This window comes from Temnothorax americanus, unplaced genomic scaffold (genome assembly GCF_048541705.1).
Source record: "Temnothorax americanus isolate GAGA-0224 unplaced genomic scaffold, ASM4854170v1 Scaffold126, whole genome shotgun sequence".
Classification (NCBI taxonomy): domain Eukaryota; kingdom Metazoa; phylum Arthropoda; class Insecta; order Hymenoptera; family Formicidae; genus Temnothorax; species Temnothorax americanus.
In genome coordinates this window covers 57,658-71,936 of record NW_027509260.1, presented here as the reverse complement: position 1 = coordinate 71,936, position 14,279 = coordinate 57,658, and the positions used below count along the sequence as shown (strand labels likewise).

At 40.2% G+C, this 14,279-nt stretch overlaps 1 protein-coding gene and 1 long non-coding RNA gene across 2 annotated transcripts in view; one reads left to right on the top strand and one right to left on the bottom strand.

Annotated features, from left to right (window-relative positions):
- LOC143893708 (uncharacterized) overlaps positions 1-8,219 on the bottom strand; it is a 22,064-nt gene extending 13,845 nt beyond the window's left edge. The window contains exon 1 of the long non-coding RNA XR_013255902.1: positions 8,080-8,219. This is a non-coding gene — a long non-coding RNA (uncharacterized LOC143893708). The remainder of the gene's footprint in view (positions 1-8,079) is intronic.
- On the top strand, positions 4,437-14,279 carry Kr-h1 (kruppel homolog 1). The gene is made up of 2 exons (XM_077399401.1): positions 4,437-4,800; positions 8,144-14,279. Exon 2 carries the CDS (start codon positions 8,157-8,159, stop codon positions 9,915-9,917), a length of 1,761 nt encoding a protein of 586 aa, XP_077255527.1. The 5' UTR covers positions 4,437-4,800; positions 8,144-8,156; the 3' UTR covers positions 9,918-14,279.

The following is a 14,279-nucleotide window of genomic DNA, read 5'->3' as shown; positions in this document are numbered from 1 at the left end:
ATAAAAATTAATTTGTAAGAATTTTTATAAACTTTTCCACCATTTAAAATTTTGAAATTTGAATTCAGTTTTAAATTCAGCTACACAAAAAAACCTACCAGAGAGCATTTTTAAAATAATTTTATTAACTCTTTTATCAAAAACATTTTTTTGCCTAACAGCCAAGGGGTTAAGGGGGTAAAAGCCCTTTGAAAAAATCCTATTTTATATTTTTAAGAGCGTATATCAGATATACATATATGTATAATAAAAAAATGGTAATGTACGTATCTATTAGTATACTATATAAAGAATATAAAACAGTGTAAGAGATATGAAATGTCTTATTGTTAAACATAAATTTTATAGTTTTAAAGGCATTTATTAAAGGTGTATTTAAATTTTTCCTAAATGTTATATTTTTTAAAGTAGCCTATGCCATTACTATTTTTGAGAAATAAAAGATCTTTTAATAATAAGATTAAAGCTCATTTAAAGACAAAATTAATTACATAAAAAGTTCTAAATTTTTTAAAAACAATAGGATGTCAGGTATATTTTAAAAAGTACAATATTTATAAGTATGCTGTTTTCGTGCCTTTGAAAGTAAAAAAACTTTTGGCCAAAATATTTTTTCGTAATTCTCTCGTAACTCTTATATTGTTCTCACGATATATGTTTAGAAATTGACTTTTTCAATAGTCTGTTTTTCATAAGACAACTTAATTATAGAAAAAAACATGTCTCTCTTATTTTGATCTATAACACATTGTAAGTTCATTGAAATTGTGGGAGGTCATTTGCTCATGTTTTCTTGTTAGATCATAAAATTTCATTTTTATTTGAAGGAAATTTTATCCATCTCCATATCTATAAATTACACAAAAATAAGTCAAATAATGCAATATAGTCTCTTGTAAAATATAAAACACATTAATTTTTACAAAAATATATAATGTAAAATATAAAACCTGCGTACAATTTTTTGTATAAAAGTATCTCGCAATTTTTGTTATAATATCAATAGATCTTAGGATAAGAAAAACTTTATCATAATGTTTACCAGAACATTTTTTTGTAAGGTTAAAAACGTGCGTTTAATGATGATTAATGATGATGGTTTAAATACTTATACGAACCCAAATGCGCCTATGACGCACAGCGTTCTTGAACTTTCTACGATCGACTGATTGGGCGGTGAAAGCGACAAAAAAAGAGAAAAAAGAAATCGTCAGATTCAGGGCATCATTGCATCGAATATAATCCACAATGCATATGGCGCTTATATTGTTGGAATTTTAGAACTCTTACAGCTCAACGTATTCCGGAGTTTGCTAGTACTTGCGACCTTTGAATTATGAGTTAATTTTGATTTAATCGGTATTAAATATTTCAAATTCTTAAGTCTTTTGTATTTTATTAGAATGTTCTTATGCTTAAAAAATTTTAAATTTCAACTAATGCTCGAATTTAAATTCTAATAAAATAAAATTTGTTCAAAATTTTTAATAAAGAATCATGCTACTTTCTACCTATTTATTATTATTATTATTGTGATCCATTTTAAATTATGTAAGCTATCTGTTGATTGCTATTCCTCAAATCTAGAAACACTCCAAGATCGATCTGTGCCGCCCCAAGATTCTCATTAATTAAAAAGAAAAAAGAATTTGAATTGCTCTAAATAGCACGGTGATGCCTGAGACCGAGGATTGGTGCCGAAAAATATAAAGCAAAGAATTTAATCAGATATCGCGTTTCCTCATTCTTTCAATATAATATGGGTGTAGTCTTTTCGATCTTTGTCCCGTTTGCCACTCTGATAAATGTATAGTGGCAACCCACGTGGATCATGTGGTATCCGAGTTTGCGAAGAAGGAAAGACAAGGCAGAGCGCGGTGAAAGCGAAAGACAGACGCGACCCTATCAGTCGTTACGTACATACAGAATACAGACGCACATACACATACACACACGCGCGTGCGCGCGCGCGCGCGCGCGCAGCCATCAATGACGAGCAGGACGCGTACTGTGCAGTATCGTATCGAAATATTTACCTTGCCATGAGCACAATTTTAACTTATTTTCTCAAATCTTCAAATAATTAACTCTATTACAGTCATTCTTCAACACACGTGAAACGTTATTTTTCTATAAGAGTTTATTCTCAAGAATAACTTATAATTTTTTTTTATATTTTAAAAGAAAAAACTTTTCATCTTTCAAAAATTATTCATTATTCAATATATTTTTTAATTAAATCTAAACTCGTGTAAATAATACGCTTTACTTGTGAATCGTATTAAAAAGGGCGCGAGCAACAAAATTGTCGCATGTTAAAAATATTACAATTTATTATTCTAATGTTCAAGTCAAATCTTGTCAGATACAAAATAAAAAAGACAATTAAACTACAGGTAGATTGATATATACGCCGAAAAATAATATTAGTTAAAATCACATATATGTATAGCTTTTACTTTTATAAGCAAGTATAATTTTTTGAAAGAAAAAATGCTAAAAATGCGCGTCGTACATGTAAACATATGGAGTAACGAAAAGTCTAAATATACGTTCTACTAAACAATATCGTGATTATAACCAAAATATCGCTCCCTTATACGGAGCTGAACGTGCGGAATGCCGATAAAGGAAAGAAAGATCGCGGTTCTATCCTCGCTAAATAGTTCGTGAAAGAGCTCTAGCGAAAGTTAGGGAAGACATTAGGAAAGCCCCTCGTGTTTATGGGATTTGGGATTTGGTAAAGTTATAGGGTCGCGGGTGCGCTTAACGCGACGCTGGGCACGCAGGGGTTAGATTCGCGAGCGCGAGCGCGGGCGCGCGGACGCGGGCGAACGTGACTGCACGCGTACGAAGAGTCCGCAGGTCACCGCGTCCTTTGCACCCTTTGCGTCGCTTCCCTTCGCAATCCCTCTTGCTTCCTCTTTTCCGCCAACCTTTGTCCCTTTCGTTGTCCTCGTTCTTCAATCTCATGTACTCTTTTCTTCCTTTCCATCTTTTCTTTCCTTTTCTCGCTTCTCTCAGACAATGGCGTATCGCGTGTAGGGGCATTTCTCCAGACAAAATCGTACTGAGCATCTTGTATTAATTTTAAGTGCATCTCGTAGTACATGTAAATTGTAATATCTTTTCTGGTGTGTCTCGTGTCTTGAATATAGCAGAGCTTAATTTTTTTTATGGAGAATTAAAAATTGGATTATTTTTAATGTAACATTTTAAGCTATACATTTTTATACTTAAAAAATTGTCACTTGTCCCGCGTTATCTACAAAGAGATGGCATGCTTTTTGCACATTTTATTATTATATTAATCAAAATGCTAAATTTTTATTGCAGTGTTTAAACATCTAATTGATGTCTGACCATCATCCAACTCCGTTGTCTCGTATTTTACGATCGATATTAGTCTTGACGAGCTAAACAGAGATTATTTTCGCACAAGAGTGACGTGATTGCCGTTTATAACAATAATACGTCAATTGATTAGCGAGAGTAATAAGCTTCATTTTATCGCCTAAACTCTAAACTTGAAAATAAAGCCGCCGATCGCGGTCGGTGAGGCGCCGTACACGAACGGATCAACACGAATCATTGATAAGAGTGTGGTCTTGTTTGCATATATGAACAGCAACTACGCTTTACTACGCGTAACAAGCGCGCTACTGATTAAGACGATTTAAGTCTGTTGGGAACAACAATAGTAGCGTAATAATTCGAAGCGATAACAAATTCTTGGATTATGCAACATGAAATATGTCAGTATTGCGATGTCTGTTTGCGATATTTCTCCGTTAATTGAAATTGACAAAAATGGATATATATCCTCAATGAAGGATTCTAGATTCTATAGAACGTCGTATTAAAGATATTTCGAAAAGTTAACGTTAATCACTCAAGACGAGTCAAGACAATCAATTACACATTTGCATGTTGCAGACCATTGCAGGCAGAAGAAAATATTATGACTGATGTAAGAAATATAGCGGATGTGAAAAAATAATCGACGTTGGGAAGTGGTGAGGGCGAGGGCATCGCGAATGCCGGTTACGCGCCTGTGCACTCTCTCGCGGCACCGCTCACCGCTCACCGTTGTCCGCCTCGCCACGCCGCGCCACGCCACGCCGCGCCGCGCCCCACCCCCTGCGCCCCATCGTCGTGGCGAATTGCACGCGCGAGGCAGGTCGCGCCGTCCACGCCGGCAGCCTCCACGTGCTGCCGAGCGGCACTCAGCCAGCCGCCCCAAATTGTAGGTCGCCGCCGTCCGCCGCGTCGGTTCGCGAAGACCGAGTGGCAGCGGCGGGGCGCGGGGATAGGTGGGGCGGATGAGGCGAGCGGGCGATAGCGCGATGACGGGATGAGGGGTGGGGAGGGCTGAAAAGGGTGATGCGATGAGGAGAGCGGTGGGGATGGGGAACGCGGATCGCGCGCTCGTGCGTGTGCGCCTCGGCCGTGATCGCTCGGTGCGGCCGAGGAGGTAAATATTGTACAGTACGATTGGCCGGCCTCGTGGCGGCGGGTCTTTCGCTTTTTCGTCTTGGCTTCGTATTTTACGAGAAGAAGAGGAGCGATTCCCTTTCTTTCCGAGTTTTGCGCGATCTCTCGAGTGCAATTCCTCGGTTTTCGGCTTCGCGGATCCTTCGCCGGACGCCGACTGGTTGGATCAAAATCGGGATTCTGTGAGTCCACTCGTCGTTGGCGCTGTCGCAGACTCTTCCGGATGTCGCCGAAACGAAGGACGATGACGAATGACGACCAGCGCCCAGATTTTGGATTACACTAGGGTGTAACGTGGCGGTGTAGGTGGGTGCTCCTCTCCTCTATCGGGACATTTAATCCGTCTTTTTTTATATTTCGTCCTCTTTTCTAACTGTTCGTTTGGAAGTGACAACGCGAGCCCCGATTCGTGAAAACTGATGTCTTCGGATCCTTAAAATTCTTTTTTCACGTAGTTTTAAGAGTTCTCTCTCGACTGCTGTCTTTTATTTTTATACATCTTTATCCGTAGATACTCGGACTTGCAATCTCTTGTTTTCTTGTAGATCTTGCAGATTTGAGCACACGTACATAATAAAAAGACAGTTGCCATTAAATTGAGCGAAGCGAGAAGCGCTTTTGACATATCGTATCTACGGTTCTAACGGTTCTAGACTAGAATGAGCGTCTGTCACTTTGATTTTGGGCATTAAACGGATGGTGTACTTGTACTCCGAAGTCACTTTCTCGCGACGTAGAGAGTCGGAGAAGGCGCGAGGAGAGGAACCAACTGTTATCAGCTTTTTAAACCAGAATCGCGCGTCATCATATTCTGGTTGCTGATAGACCTTGTTTCTTTTGCCTTCTTGTGTACATGCATGTTAATAGGAACATTTTCTTACGTAACAAATAGTTATCAGTAAATTTATTTTAAAAAAATGTAATTTATTATATTTTAAAATTATATTATCAGATTATATATATATATATATATATATATATATATAATCTGATAATATAAAAATTATTAAAATTAGAGCTCAAATTTTTTTATTCTTAGAATATTCTTATTGTTAGAATAAAGATAATATCAATGTCAACGCATTTTGTAATAGAGAAGGTTTGAGATATATTATATATATATATATATATATATATATATATATATATATATATCGATATAATGTATTCACGAGAAAAATACTTGTATAAAAGTCTTTTCTTTTTATTATACTTGTGCTAGTGATCGTATATGTGACATTTAACATTTAATTGCTACTTATTATAGTTTGCGAGCCTTATACGCATTTTTTTTTTAATTTTTAAACACATTTTACGATTTATTATAATAATATAAAACGCATAATTGCAGATCTGCAAAATTAGCAGAAATTCGTTAAATAAATCAAATAAGAAGTAGGAAAGTAAAAACTAACAGTTATAAGTAACGATAATATCGCGATTTAAAAAATCGCAATAAAACGTCGACACGTTAAATTTCTCTCCGGAAAAGATATCAATTGTTAGTTAATCGAAAAACTACCGTTAATTACTCTTATGCAGTTAGGCTAATTTTCATAAAGAGCGATCAGAAGTCATCGCGAGGTTATTATTCGAGTCACGAAGAGAATTAAAGAGTGGCGACGCGCGGTTCCACGAAATTCGGCACGAAAGTGTCTTCCGGGCGGGAGCAGTGACGGTTGGCCGTAGGGTGAGATTTTACAAGGGATGTTTCCGTGGATCAATACGATTTTTGCGTATCCTTTTTACGCGTTGCGATACACGTCGTGGGTCGGCCGATCAGTCCGAGCTCCGCGAAGAAGAAGAACGGTCCCCGTACAAATGGGTGGTGCAGGAAGGAGGAAGGATAGAGAGAATTAGGAGGAGATGGAGGGGGGTGGAGGAGGTGGAGGTGGAGGAGGAAAAGAAGGACCATAGGGATGAAAAGAGGGCTGAGCGAAAAGGGAGGGGAAAAAACGAAAGAAAAAACACATCGCGCGCGATTATCGTCAGACGTGTGCCGCCGCGTGCTCCTCTTGTGATGTAACTCTCGACGTCCTTACTGCGCGCCGAGTTGGACGAGGTCGGTGATCGCTATAAAAAAATGCGACTCGTACACGACGACGTACACGTGGAGGCGGCCGCGCGGGTTTCGGTGGCCGCGGCGTGCGAAGACGAGCCGCCACGGCCGGCGGTAGGCAAGCGACGGGGGGCAAGCGGGCGCGCAATACGCTTGCAGCACGCAGCACGGGCCGCCAACCACTCCCGCAGCCTCCCGCGACCGTCGTCGGACGATAGCGCCGCGCGCGTGCAGCCGCTTAGCGCCGTGCACGCGGTTCGACGATTCGTATAATTTAAAAGATAAGACTATTCTCCGTCCGCTTATTTACAACTTATTCACTAATACTGCCTATTTTTGCCTAAAATTTAAATTTGCACAAGGCTGTTATACTTAATTGCTATTGCGGTATCTCGGGTCTGTTTCCTAGTTTGGACAAAAATTTCATGAACGAACGGCATAAATCCAAGTCGAAAGGCATCGGCTTTTGGATTATAAAGCAACAAACATGTAAATATAGTGCCAGTATTCGAATATCGTAATTTTTGTTACAATGCCCGCGGTTATATAAGGCCTGCTCGTTTTAGCTCAACTTCTTGCACGGTTCATATTTCCTCTTTTTCTGTTCATGTTTGCCTATAGTTTCCTTGACAAGCACGACAAGATATCGTATTATATTCATGATGAATTTACGGTAAATTGTCTGCTAACGAGCAGCCATGTGCAATCGTACATTCTTTTTTGTTTTAACACTTACGAGCTATCTTATCGCCGGAATATTCTAAAAGCGATAACGGGTTCTGCAATTATTATTGGTACTTTTTTAGTTTGTACACAATGATGCAGTTAAGATTTCGTTTGCGTACAATCAGACGTGCGCAACATTAATAGTAGCGCAATTTATTGTTACCATAACATGTTACACGTAAACGGTATTATGAATTTGTGGCAAGAATCTGCTCGTTTAAGAATTGTATGCGAGTTTGCACAGCTTGTCGATTTTAGCGCGTAGTTTGAAAAATTCAACAAAATACTTAACCGTGTAATATTTCTAGTAAGCAAAATAATAGTAGTATGTCGGCAGATTGGTAATAGATTTGATCAAACATATCCGCCAGACTGATATCAACTGCATCCACTTTCAGCTCGTGTTCTGCCACAGCAGAGTCTGCTGACATAATCCAGACAGCAGATTAGCAGTAAGTAGAACTCACGCAGAGCTTGGGCGGCCTGCAGGCTCTGCTTGATTTTTGTCGCCAATCTGCTGTCTGATTATGTTAGCAGACTGTTATACTTTTGTTGGTGTTCTGCCGACATCATGTGATATATTAAAACCGACATCAAATTTGTACTTTTTGCCGACAAAAAAATGTGTAGCAGATACTTGGTAAGATTTGTTTTCGACAGCCTTGGCTGTCTTAGTTTAAGCGTAATCAAGAACCTACGGAAGCTGCACGATCGTAATTTACACCGTACAACCGGAGAGTCTCGCGAGTACGGCAAATCTGAGCGGCTAAACTATGATTTCGTATTGTCAAATTATTTACATGCGAAAATAAAAGATAGAGAATAATTCAACTAATCGGGCTCCTCCAAATGTTTTCGTTTTAGTCTGCCGTCCTCGATGTTGGGCTATTATCAGACGGAGTCCGTGCCGCCGAATCCAGCAATGTCAATGTCGGTGCCGGGTAGCGGCATGGCTGCGGCCGGCTTAGAGACGATGAGCTCGGTGAAGAGCTTGGTGTGCAGCCCAGATCTCACAATATTCGCGGCTACGCCAGGATGCAGCGGGGTCGAAGGTGTGGGTCCGGTCAGTCCAACGACGGCGGAGGTCGGGAAATACCAGTGTCTACTCTGTCAGAAGAGCTTCGCGCAGAAAAGCGTGTATCAAAGTCACCTAAGGTTGCACGGCAAGGACGGCGAGGACCCGTATCGCTGCAACATCTGCAACAAGACGTTCGCGGTGCCGGCGCGACTGACGCGTCACTATCGCACTCACACTGGTGAGAAACCGTACCAGTGCGAGTACTGCAATAAGTCATTCTCGGTGAAGGAAAACCTCAGCGTGCACCGGCGCATCCACACGAAGGAACGGCCGTACAAGTGCGATGTGTGCGGACGCGCGTTCGAGCACAGCGGCAAGCTGCACCGTCACATGCGCATCCACACCGGTGAACGACCACACAAGTGCACCGTATGCGCCAAGACGTTCATACAGAGCGGCCAGCTGGTGATACACATGCGCACGCACACCGGCGAGAAGCCGTACGTGTGCAAGTCATGCAAGAAGGGCTTCACCTGTTCCAAACAATTGAAGGTACATACGCGCACCCACACCGGCGAGAAGCCCTACACCTGTGACATCTGTCGCAAGGCGTTCGGCTACAACCACGTGCTCAAGCTGCACCAGGTGTCGCACTACGGCGAGAAGGTGTACAAGTGCACGATCTGCAACGAGACCTTCGGCTCCAAGAAAACGATGGAGCTGCATATCAAGAAGCACCCGGAGTCACCGGCATCAGTTACCTCCACTGTCATCGACAGCGGCATCTCCTCGCCTGCGGCGATCGGTTCGCCGATTGAACCGGATGTCGAAATTTCTCAGGGCATCGGCGGCAGCGGCAGTGGCAGCGGCAGCGGAAGTAGCGGTAGCGGCGGCAATTTTGGTCCGGTCGCGATTCTGGCAAGTCCAAATTTACCGTGCATCGCTGTCGACAACAAGGAGAACCTGAAGACTGAAGAACCCCATCCGGATTCGACATCGAACGCTTACGTCGTTCAACGCGACCTTGCGTACTATCTTTATTCCGGCAACAAGGAGCAGCAGTATTCCCAGCCATTAATGACACCGTCGAACACAGTGGAACCCGTCCTCGCTGACATTGACGAGAAGCGCTTTCAAGCGAGCGTGGTGGTGAGCGCGCCGCTGGAACCAGTGGCCCATCATGTATTTTTCTATCCTGAGCCAGCGTACGGCAGCTTCAGTTTGACCACCAGCAGCGACGTCGATCTCGATGCCACCGACTGTTCGTCTCTCCTAAATCTGCCGGGTAATGACGCGCGTCGAAGAGTCGAGGCCGCCCTAGAGGCGGTCGAGGAAGAACGTCAGAGGCAAGAATACAGCGCCGGGATCGTCAAAGTTGATCGGGATCCATTGCTCACGCCACCGTGCAGCAATCCCGAGAGCCCGGCGTCGTCGCCTGATCTGGCCCTGGATCTAGCGATACCACCGCGGGAGACGCTGATCTTGCCGCCCAGAAAACGCAGCAAGATGATTCTTCAGTCTATGGAGAGCGAATACAGAAGAAGCGGCGGTGGTAGTGGCGGCCTAATTGCGACCTCACAGAGACAAAATTCTGTCATACAGTTTGCGCGAGCTTCATAGTGAACGTGCCGAAACTGCCAGCAAAGCTTCGCGAAGATCGGGAACTTTAGAAACTGGAAGAAAGGATCCCCCGGAAGGTATCCCACTTTGGTAATACGGAGATCCAGAGCTGAAAAGAATCGATTTGTTCCTTTGGCTAGTGTAGGGCGAATTTGAGAGGAAGGAGAACTTAAAGTCATCGCGAGTTTTGCTGGTTTTCCAACGTTAAATGATAATCGCAAAGTGTGTAACGAGTAACGGACTTTTAACTCGTCAACCGCGATGCGAAACTGCGTTCGACAAGCACGGCGGCGCGGGCGTTTCGTTTTCGGAATCGGACGAAAGAGGAGATGCTCACGTGCCTCTTGGGTAAATCCTGAACGTAACCAGTAAATTGTAGCTCGTTGGCCTTGCTTAACTTTCCATTCGCAATCAGCATGATCTGAGAAAAAGCCGATCGCGCCAAGTTAGCTCGGCGATCGAAGTCGCGTTTATTACTTAATGACATTTAATAACGATTAATGCAATCCATCCACGGACTGCGTGTATTTTCTTAACGGCTAACGGGCGACAACACTCGCAACTTCTCGATCTTGTTCGATAGCCTCTTAGTCTTTTGAGGCTTTAACGTTATACATATGCATGTATGTTAGATGCGTGAGAGATGAAGAGAGAGACTGGATATATTCCTCGATCGCGAAAAGATCGTATAGATCGTGAGCGTGCATCATGAGGTAGTCGCGCGTACGCAATACTATAGCTATTAAAAAAACGTAATCTCGTTAAACCAAATTTTTGGGATAAAAATGTAAATAATGTTTGGAAAAAAAGGAAAGCTTATATTAAAAACGGAGAATTTTTTTGATGGAAAAATCTGTACGTTAATTTTAGAACGTTATACACGAACACACATACATATTTCGCTTCTTTAAAAGTTTTATTGAAAATTTTATGTTGCGTTTAATTTAAATATACTATTAAAAATATATTATTTATATTTTTTATTTATTTTATGTACATGTTGTCTATATTTCAAGTATATGGTAGATTTATGATGTGAGGGGTTACGTCTTTTTAACATTGTGCGATTCGTAATAGAGCGGCCACAGTAGAGTACCACAAGCATCTGATGCACAATTTTTAGTATTCCTGAAAGAGAGAATGTGCTTGTGGTAAAAAGGCGGTTTGTTCAAGTATAAGAGAAATATGTTAGATATATTTGTGGTATTTGGCTACTGTAAATTTACATTGTACGGCAGCTATTGCCAGCAATATTTAGCGGTCAGTAATCAACGTACAAAATGATTAAAGCTATATTTAAATGGCCGGCCAACTTTGTGAGATGATTATCGCTAGCCATACAACTGCCGAATATATCGTGGTCAACCAATCGATCATCATTAACGCAATTATCGATTAATGCAATATGATATGGAAGAAAGTGTTGACCGTTAAGTGTATGAACGTTCATTTGTTGAGTAGAGCGAGGCAAAGAATTGTAACTCGGACGTTTGCACGTATTACCTCATCGCTGCACGCGAGCGATGTCCGTTTTTTTTTTTTTTAATAATTTATACGCCCGCTTTTGGGTATAACTTTCGACGTCGTGCATTTGTCATGTGTAACTGTCTAACTCATGCCGATCGACTCGCTCTTCGCTGTGTCGGATGCCCGCTCGAAGGCCGAACATCTAATCTCTTGCCAGCCTTAACAAGACTGACGTCAGTTTACCTCGTTAGTGTCACGATTCGATTTAACGGGGAGTTGCCGGTGTCAATATCATCGTCATTGTTTGAATATTCGCCAATGGTGTAAAAGATGACAAATTTAAGACAGATCATGTAATTTTTAGCGTATATATTATTCTCGGCAGTTTGCTATAATTTTATAAAAGTAACGCACGCGATAGATGTGCTTATGTGCCTGTCTTAATTTGAAATCCCAAAGTAAGAAAAAAAATTTAACTTATTAAGGATTTCAGACGTTTAACAACTTTTATAATAACTCTCCTCAAGTTCAGAAAATTAAGAATTTTATTTTTCAAATTGTAACTTTTATCAAAAACTAATTTGTACTACACTTGGAATAAATATGTTTCATCTGACATCATATTGTATTTAATGTAACAGATTATTATTTGCTCGACGACGATGCCACTGGAATCTTTCGTATCAAACGATTGGATCGGACGGACGAATTTTTATTCGTCGACAATTTGTCAGAAAATTTAGATAAATTTTCAAAGATTCCGGGGCGAGTTTTGCCAAAGTTGATTAATTGTCAACCACAGGTCCAATTTACGCCTTTTGCCACCTTCCAATCTAATACTAGAGAAAGATAGAGAAGCTCAATGTTAAACACACTAAAGTCAGATTGATCAACTTTGGCCAAACCGACCGTGTGGATCTTTGGAAAATCTTTGAATTTTGCTCCTACAATCATACGCTTTCGATTATATTATTATATATATTTATACGTAGGTATATAATACAGATAATAAGATACCGCTTGCATATATAAAAGATACGGAACAAGAACGAAAAACTGAATTGACGAAGGAAGAGGCAAAAAAGGAAAACGGACCTTAATGGTATCGTCGCAGTTGTTTATCGCTTTTGTGAGAATTCGAAATCGGTCGTTATTTAGTGCGTGGAAATTAGTGCGTTATATATATTAATCGGCATAGCCAGAACGATATATCGCTGCGGAATTGTAAGAAAGAAAGAGGATTGACAGCGCAAGTATAAGGATAGTGGAGAGGATGGAGGAGGATGGGGATTGGGGAAAGGGGGGAGGGGGAGAAAAATGCACCAAACAATTTAATATCTCTGTGATAAGAACTCCATAGTACCAGAGTATTAAGCGGAGCCGAGCCCACTGCCAGAGTACAAGCGTATATGTGCACATGCATGCTAGTGTGATGCGAAATTACAATGACACACCGTATAACGGTAACGATATACTATCACGACGGAACTTAGTTTGATACAGGAAGATTTTCAACTTACGTAAACTCTTTGTCGATTTTTGAAACTTTAAAGTAACCCCACGGAAATTCTACGGAATTCTACGTAAATCTTAAATCGCATAGATAAATTACAAATCCTAAAGTTATAAATCCAAAATTTTAAACAAATTCTACATTCTGGTCGACGTATTTTACATTTTATGATTTTGAGTTTTTCAGATCCCATCTATATATAGATTTTTGTTTCTTCAAAACGTATTTGTTATCCAACAATCGAATCTTTTCTCGAATATTTTTGAATACTCTAATACAGCATATTTAAATTAGCCTGGCAAATCGAGCTCTGCCGCAAACGACGCTGATAGTAATAAAAATAAAATACACGCCCGCTCGCGACGCCTGGCTACCTGCGTAACATGCGTGTACATATATGCGTTCATCCAAATTCACATAACAATAACGAGTAGTGTAACTTGTATCGTGTATTCGCACACATAATATTTGCAATCGTCACGAGAGCACACCGCGCAGCCCACTCTTTACTTACTTTCGATACCCTTTTAGCGTTGAAAACAGTGCAATCGTAATTTTAAGCTCGACCGGTCACGGACCGCATCTTACCAATGTATAAACTCTTCCGTGATAGACTTTTTATAGAAACTATGTTTTCAAGTAATGTAATTTATTACGAGATATGTCATAACAAAAAATTCTGAAGCTGGGATTCGGAAGCTAGGAGGGGCGTTGTTAAAATTCACTCACGTTTGGATTAACTCTAAAAATTTTGAAATTTTAATTTTAGAGGGACTTTAGTTGCTCCCTGATGACAATTGTAATTGTATGACGAATGTAAGCCGCGCGGTGTAACGCGAATGGAGAGTGTTAATTATTATAAGTATTACATATTAATGACGAGAGGAAAAGTAGCATAACAACGTCACTATAACTATAGCATAGAATGCCTATTATTATTATTATTTCACGGTACTATTACGATTATTATCATTATTATTATTATTATTATTGTCATTGTCATTATTAATATTATAATTTTATTAATATCAATTTATTATTTATAATTACTATTGTGAAACCGCGTACATGCTAGTGAGATGAGAACTATTTTGTCTCAACTGGCGTGTGGAACTGATTACATATAAAAGTATCATTTTTATAAAAGAAAAACGGAACACCATTTCACCGTGCATTTTTCATTTCATTACGTATGTTAGAATCATTATCTGAGAATTTTTTCTCGCGAAATCGAATGAGAGCAACCTATTTCGAAGTACAAGCGGAGGCCCATTCTTAATTTAGCATTTTAGAGCGTTGTGAAAGTTGTATAAAAATTTATTATTGTTTTTGTATTTATAAAATTTAATATAAATGAATAAAAAAAACTGTGAGTTTCCAAA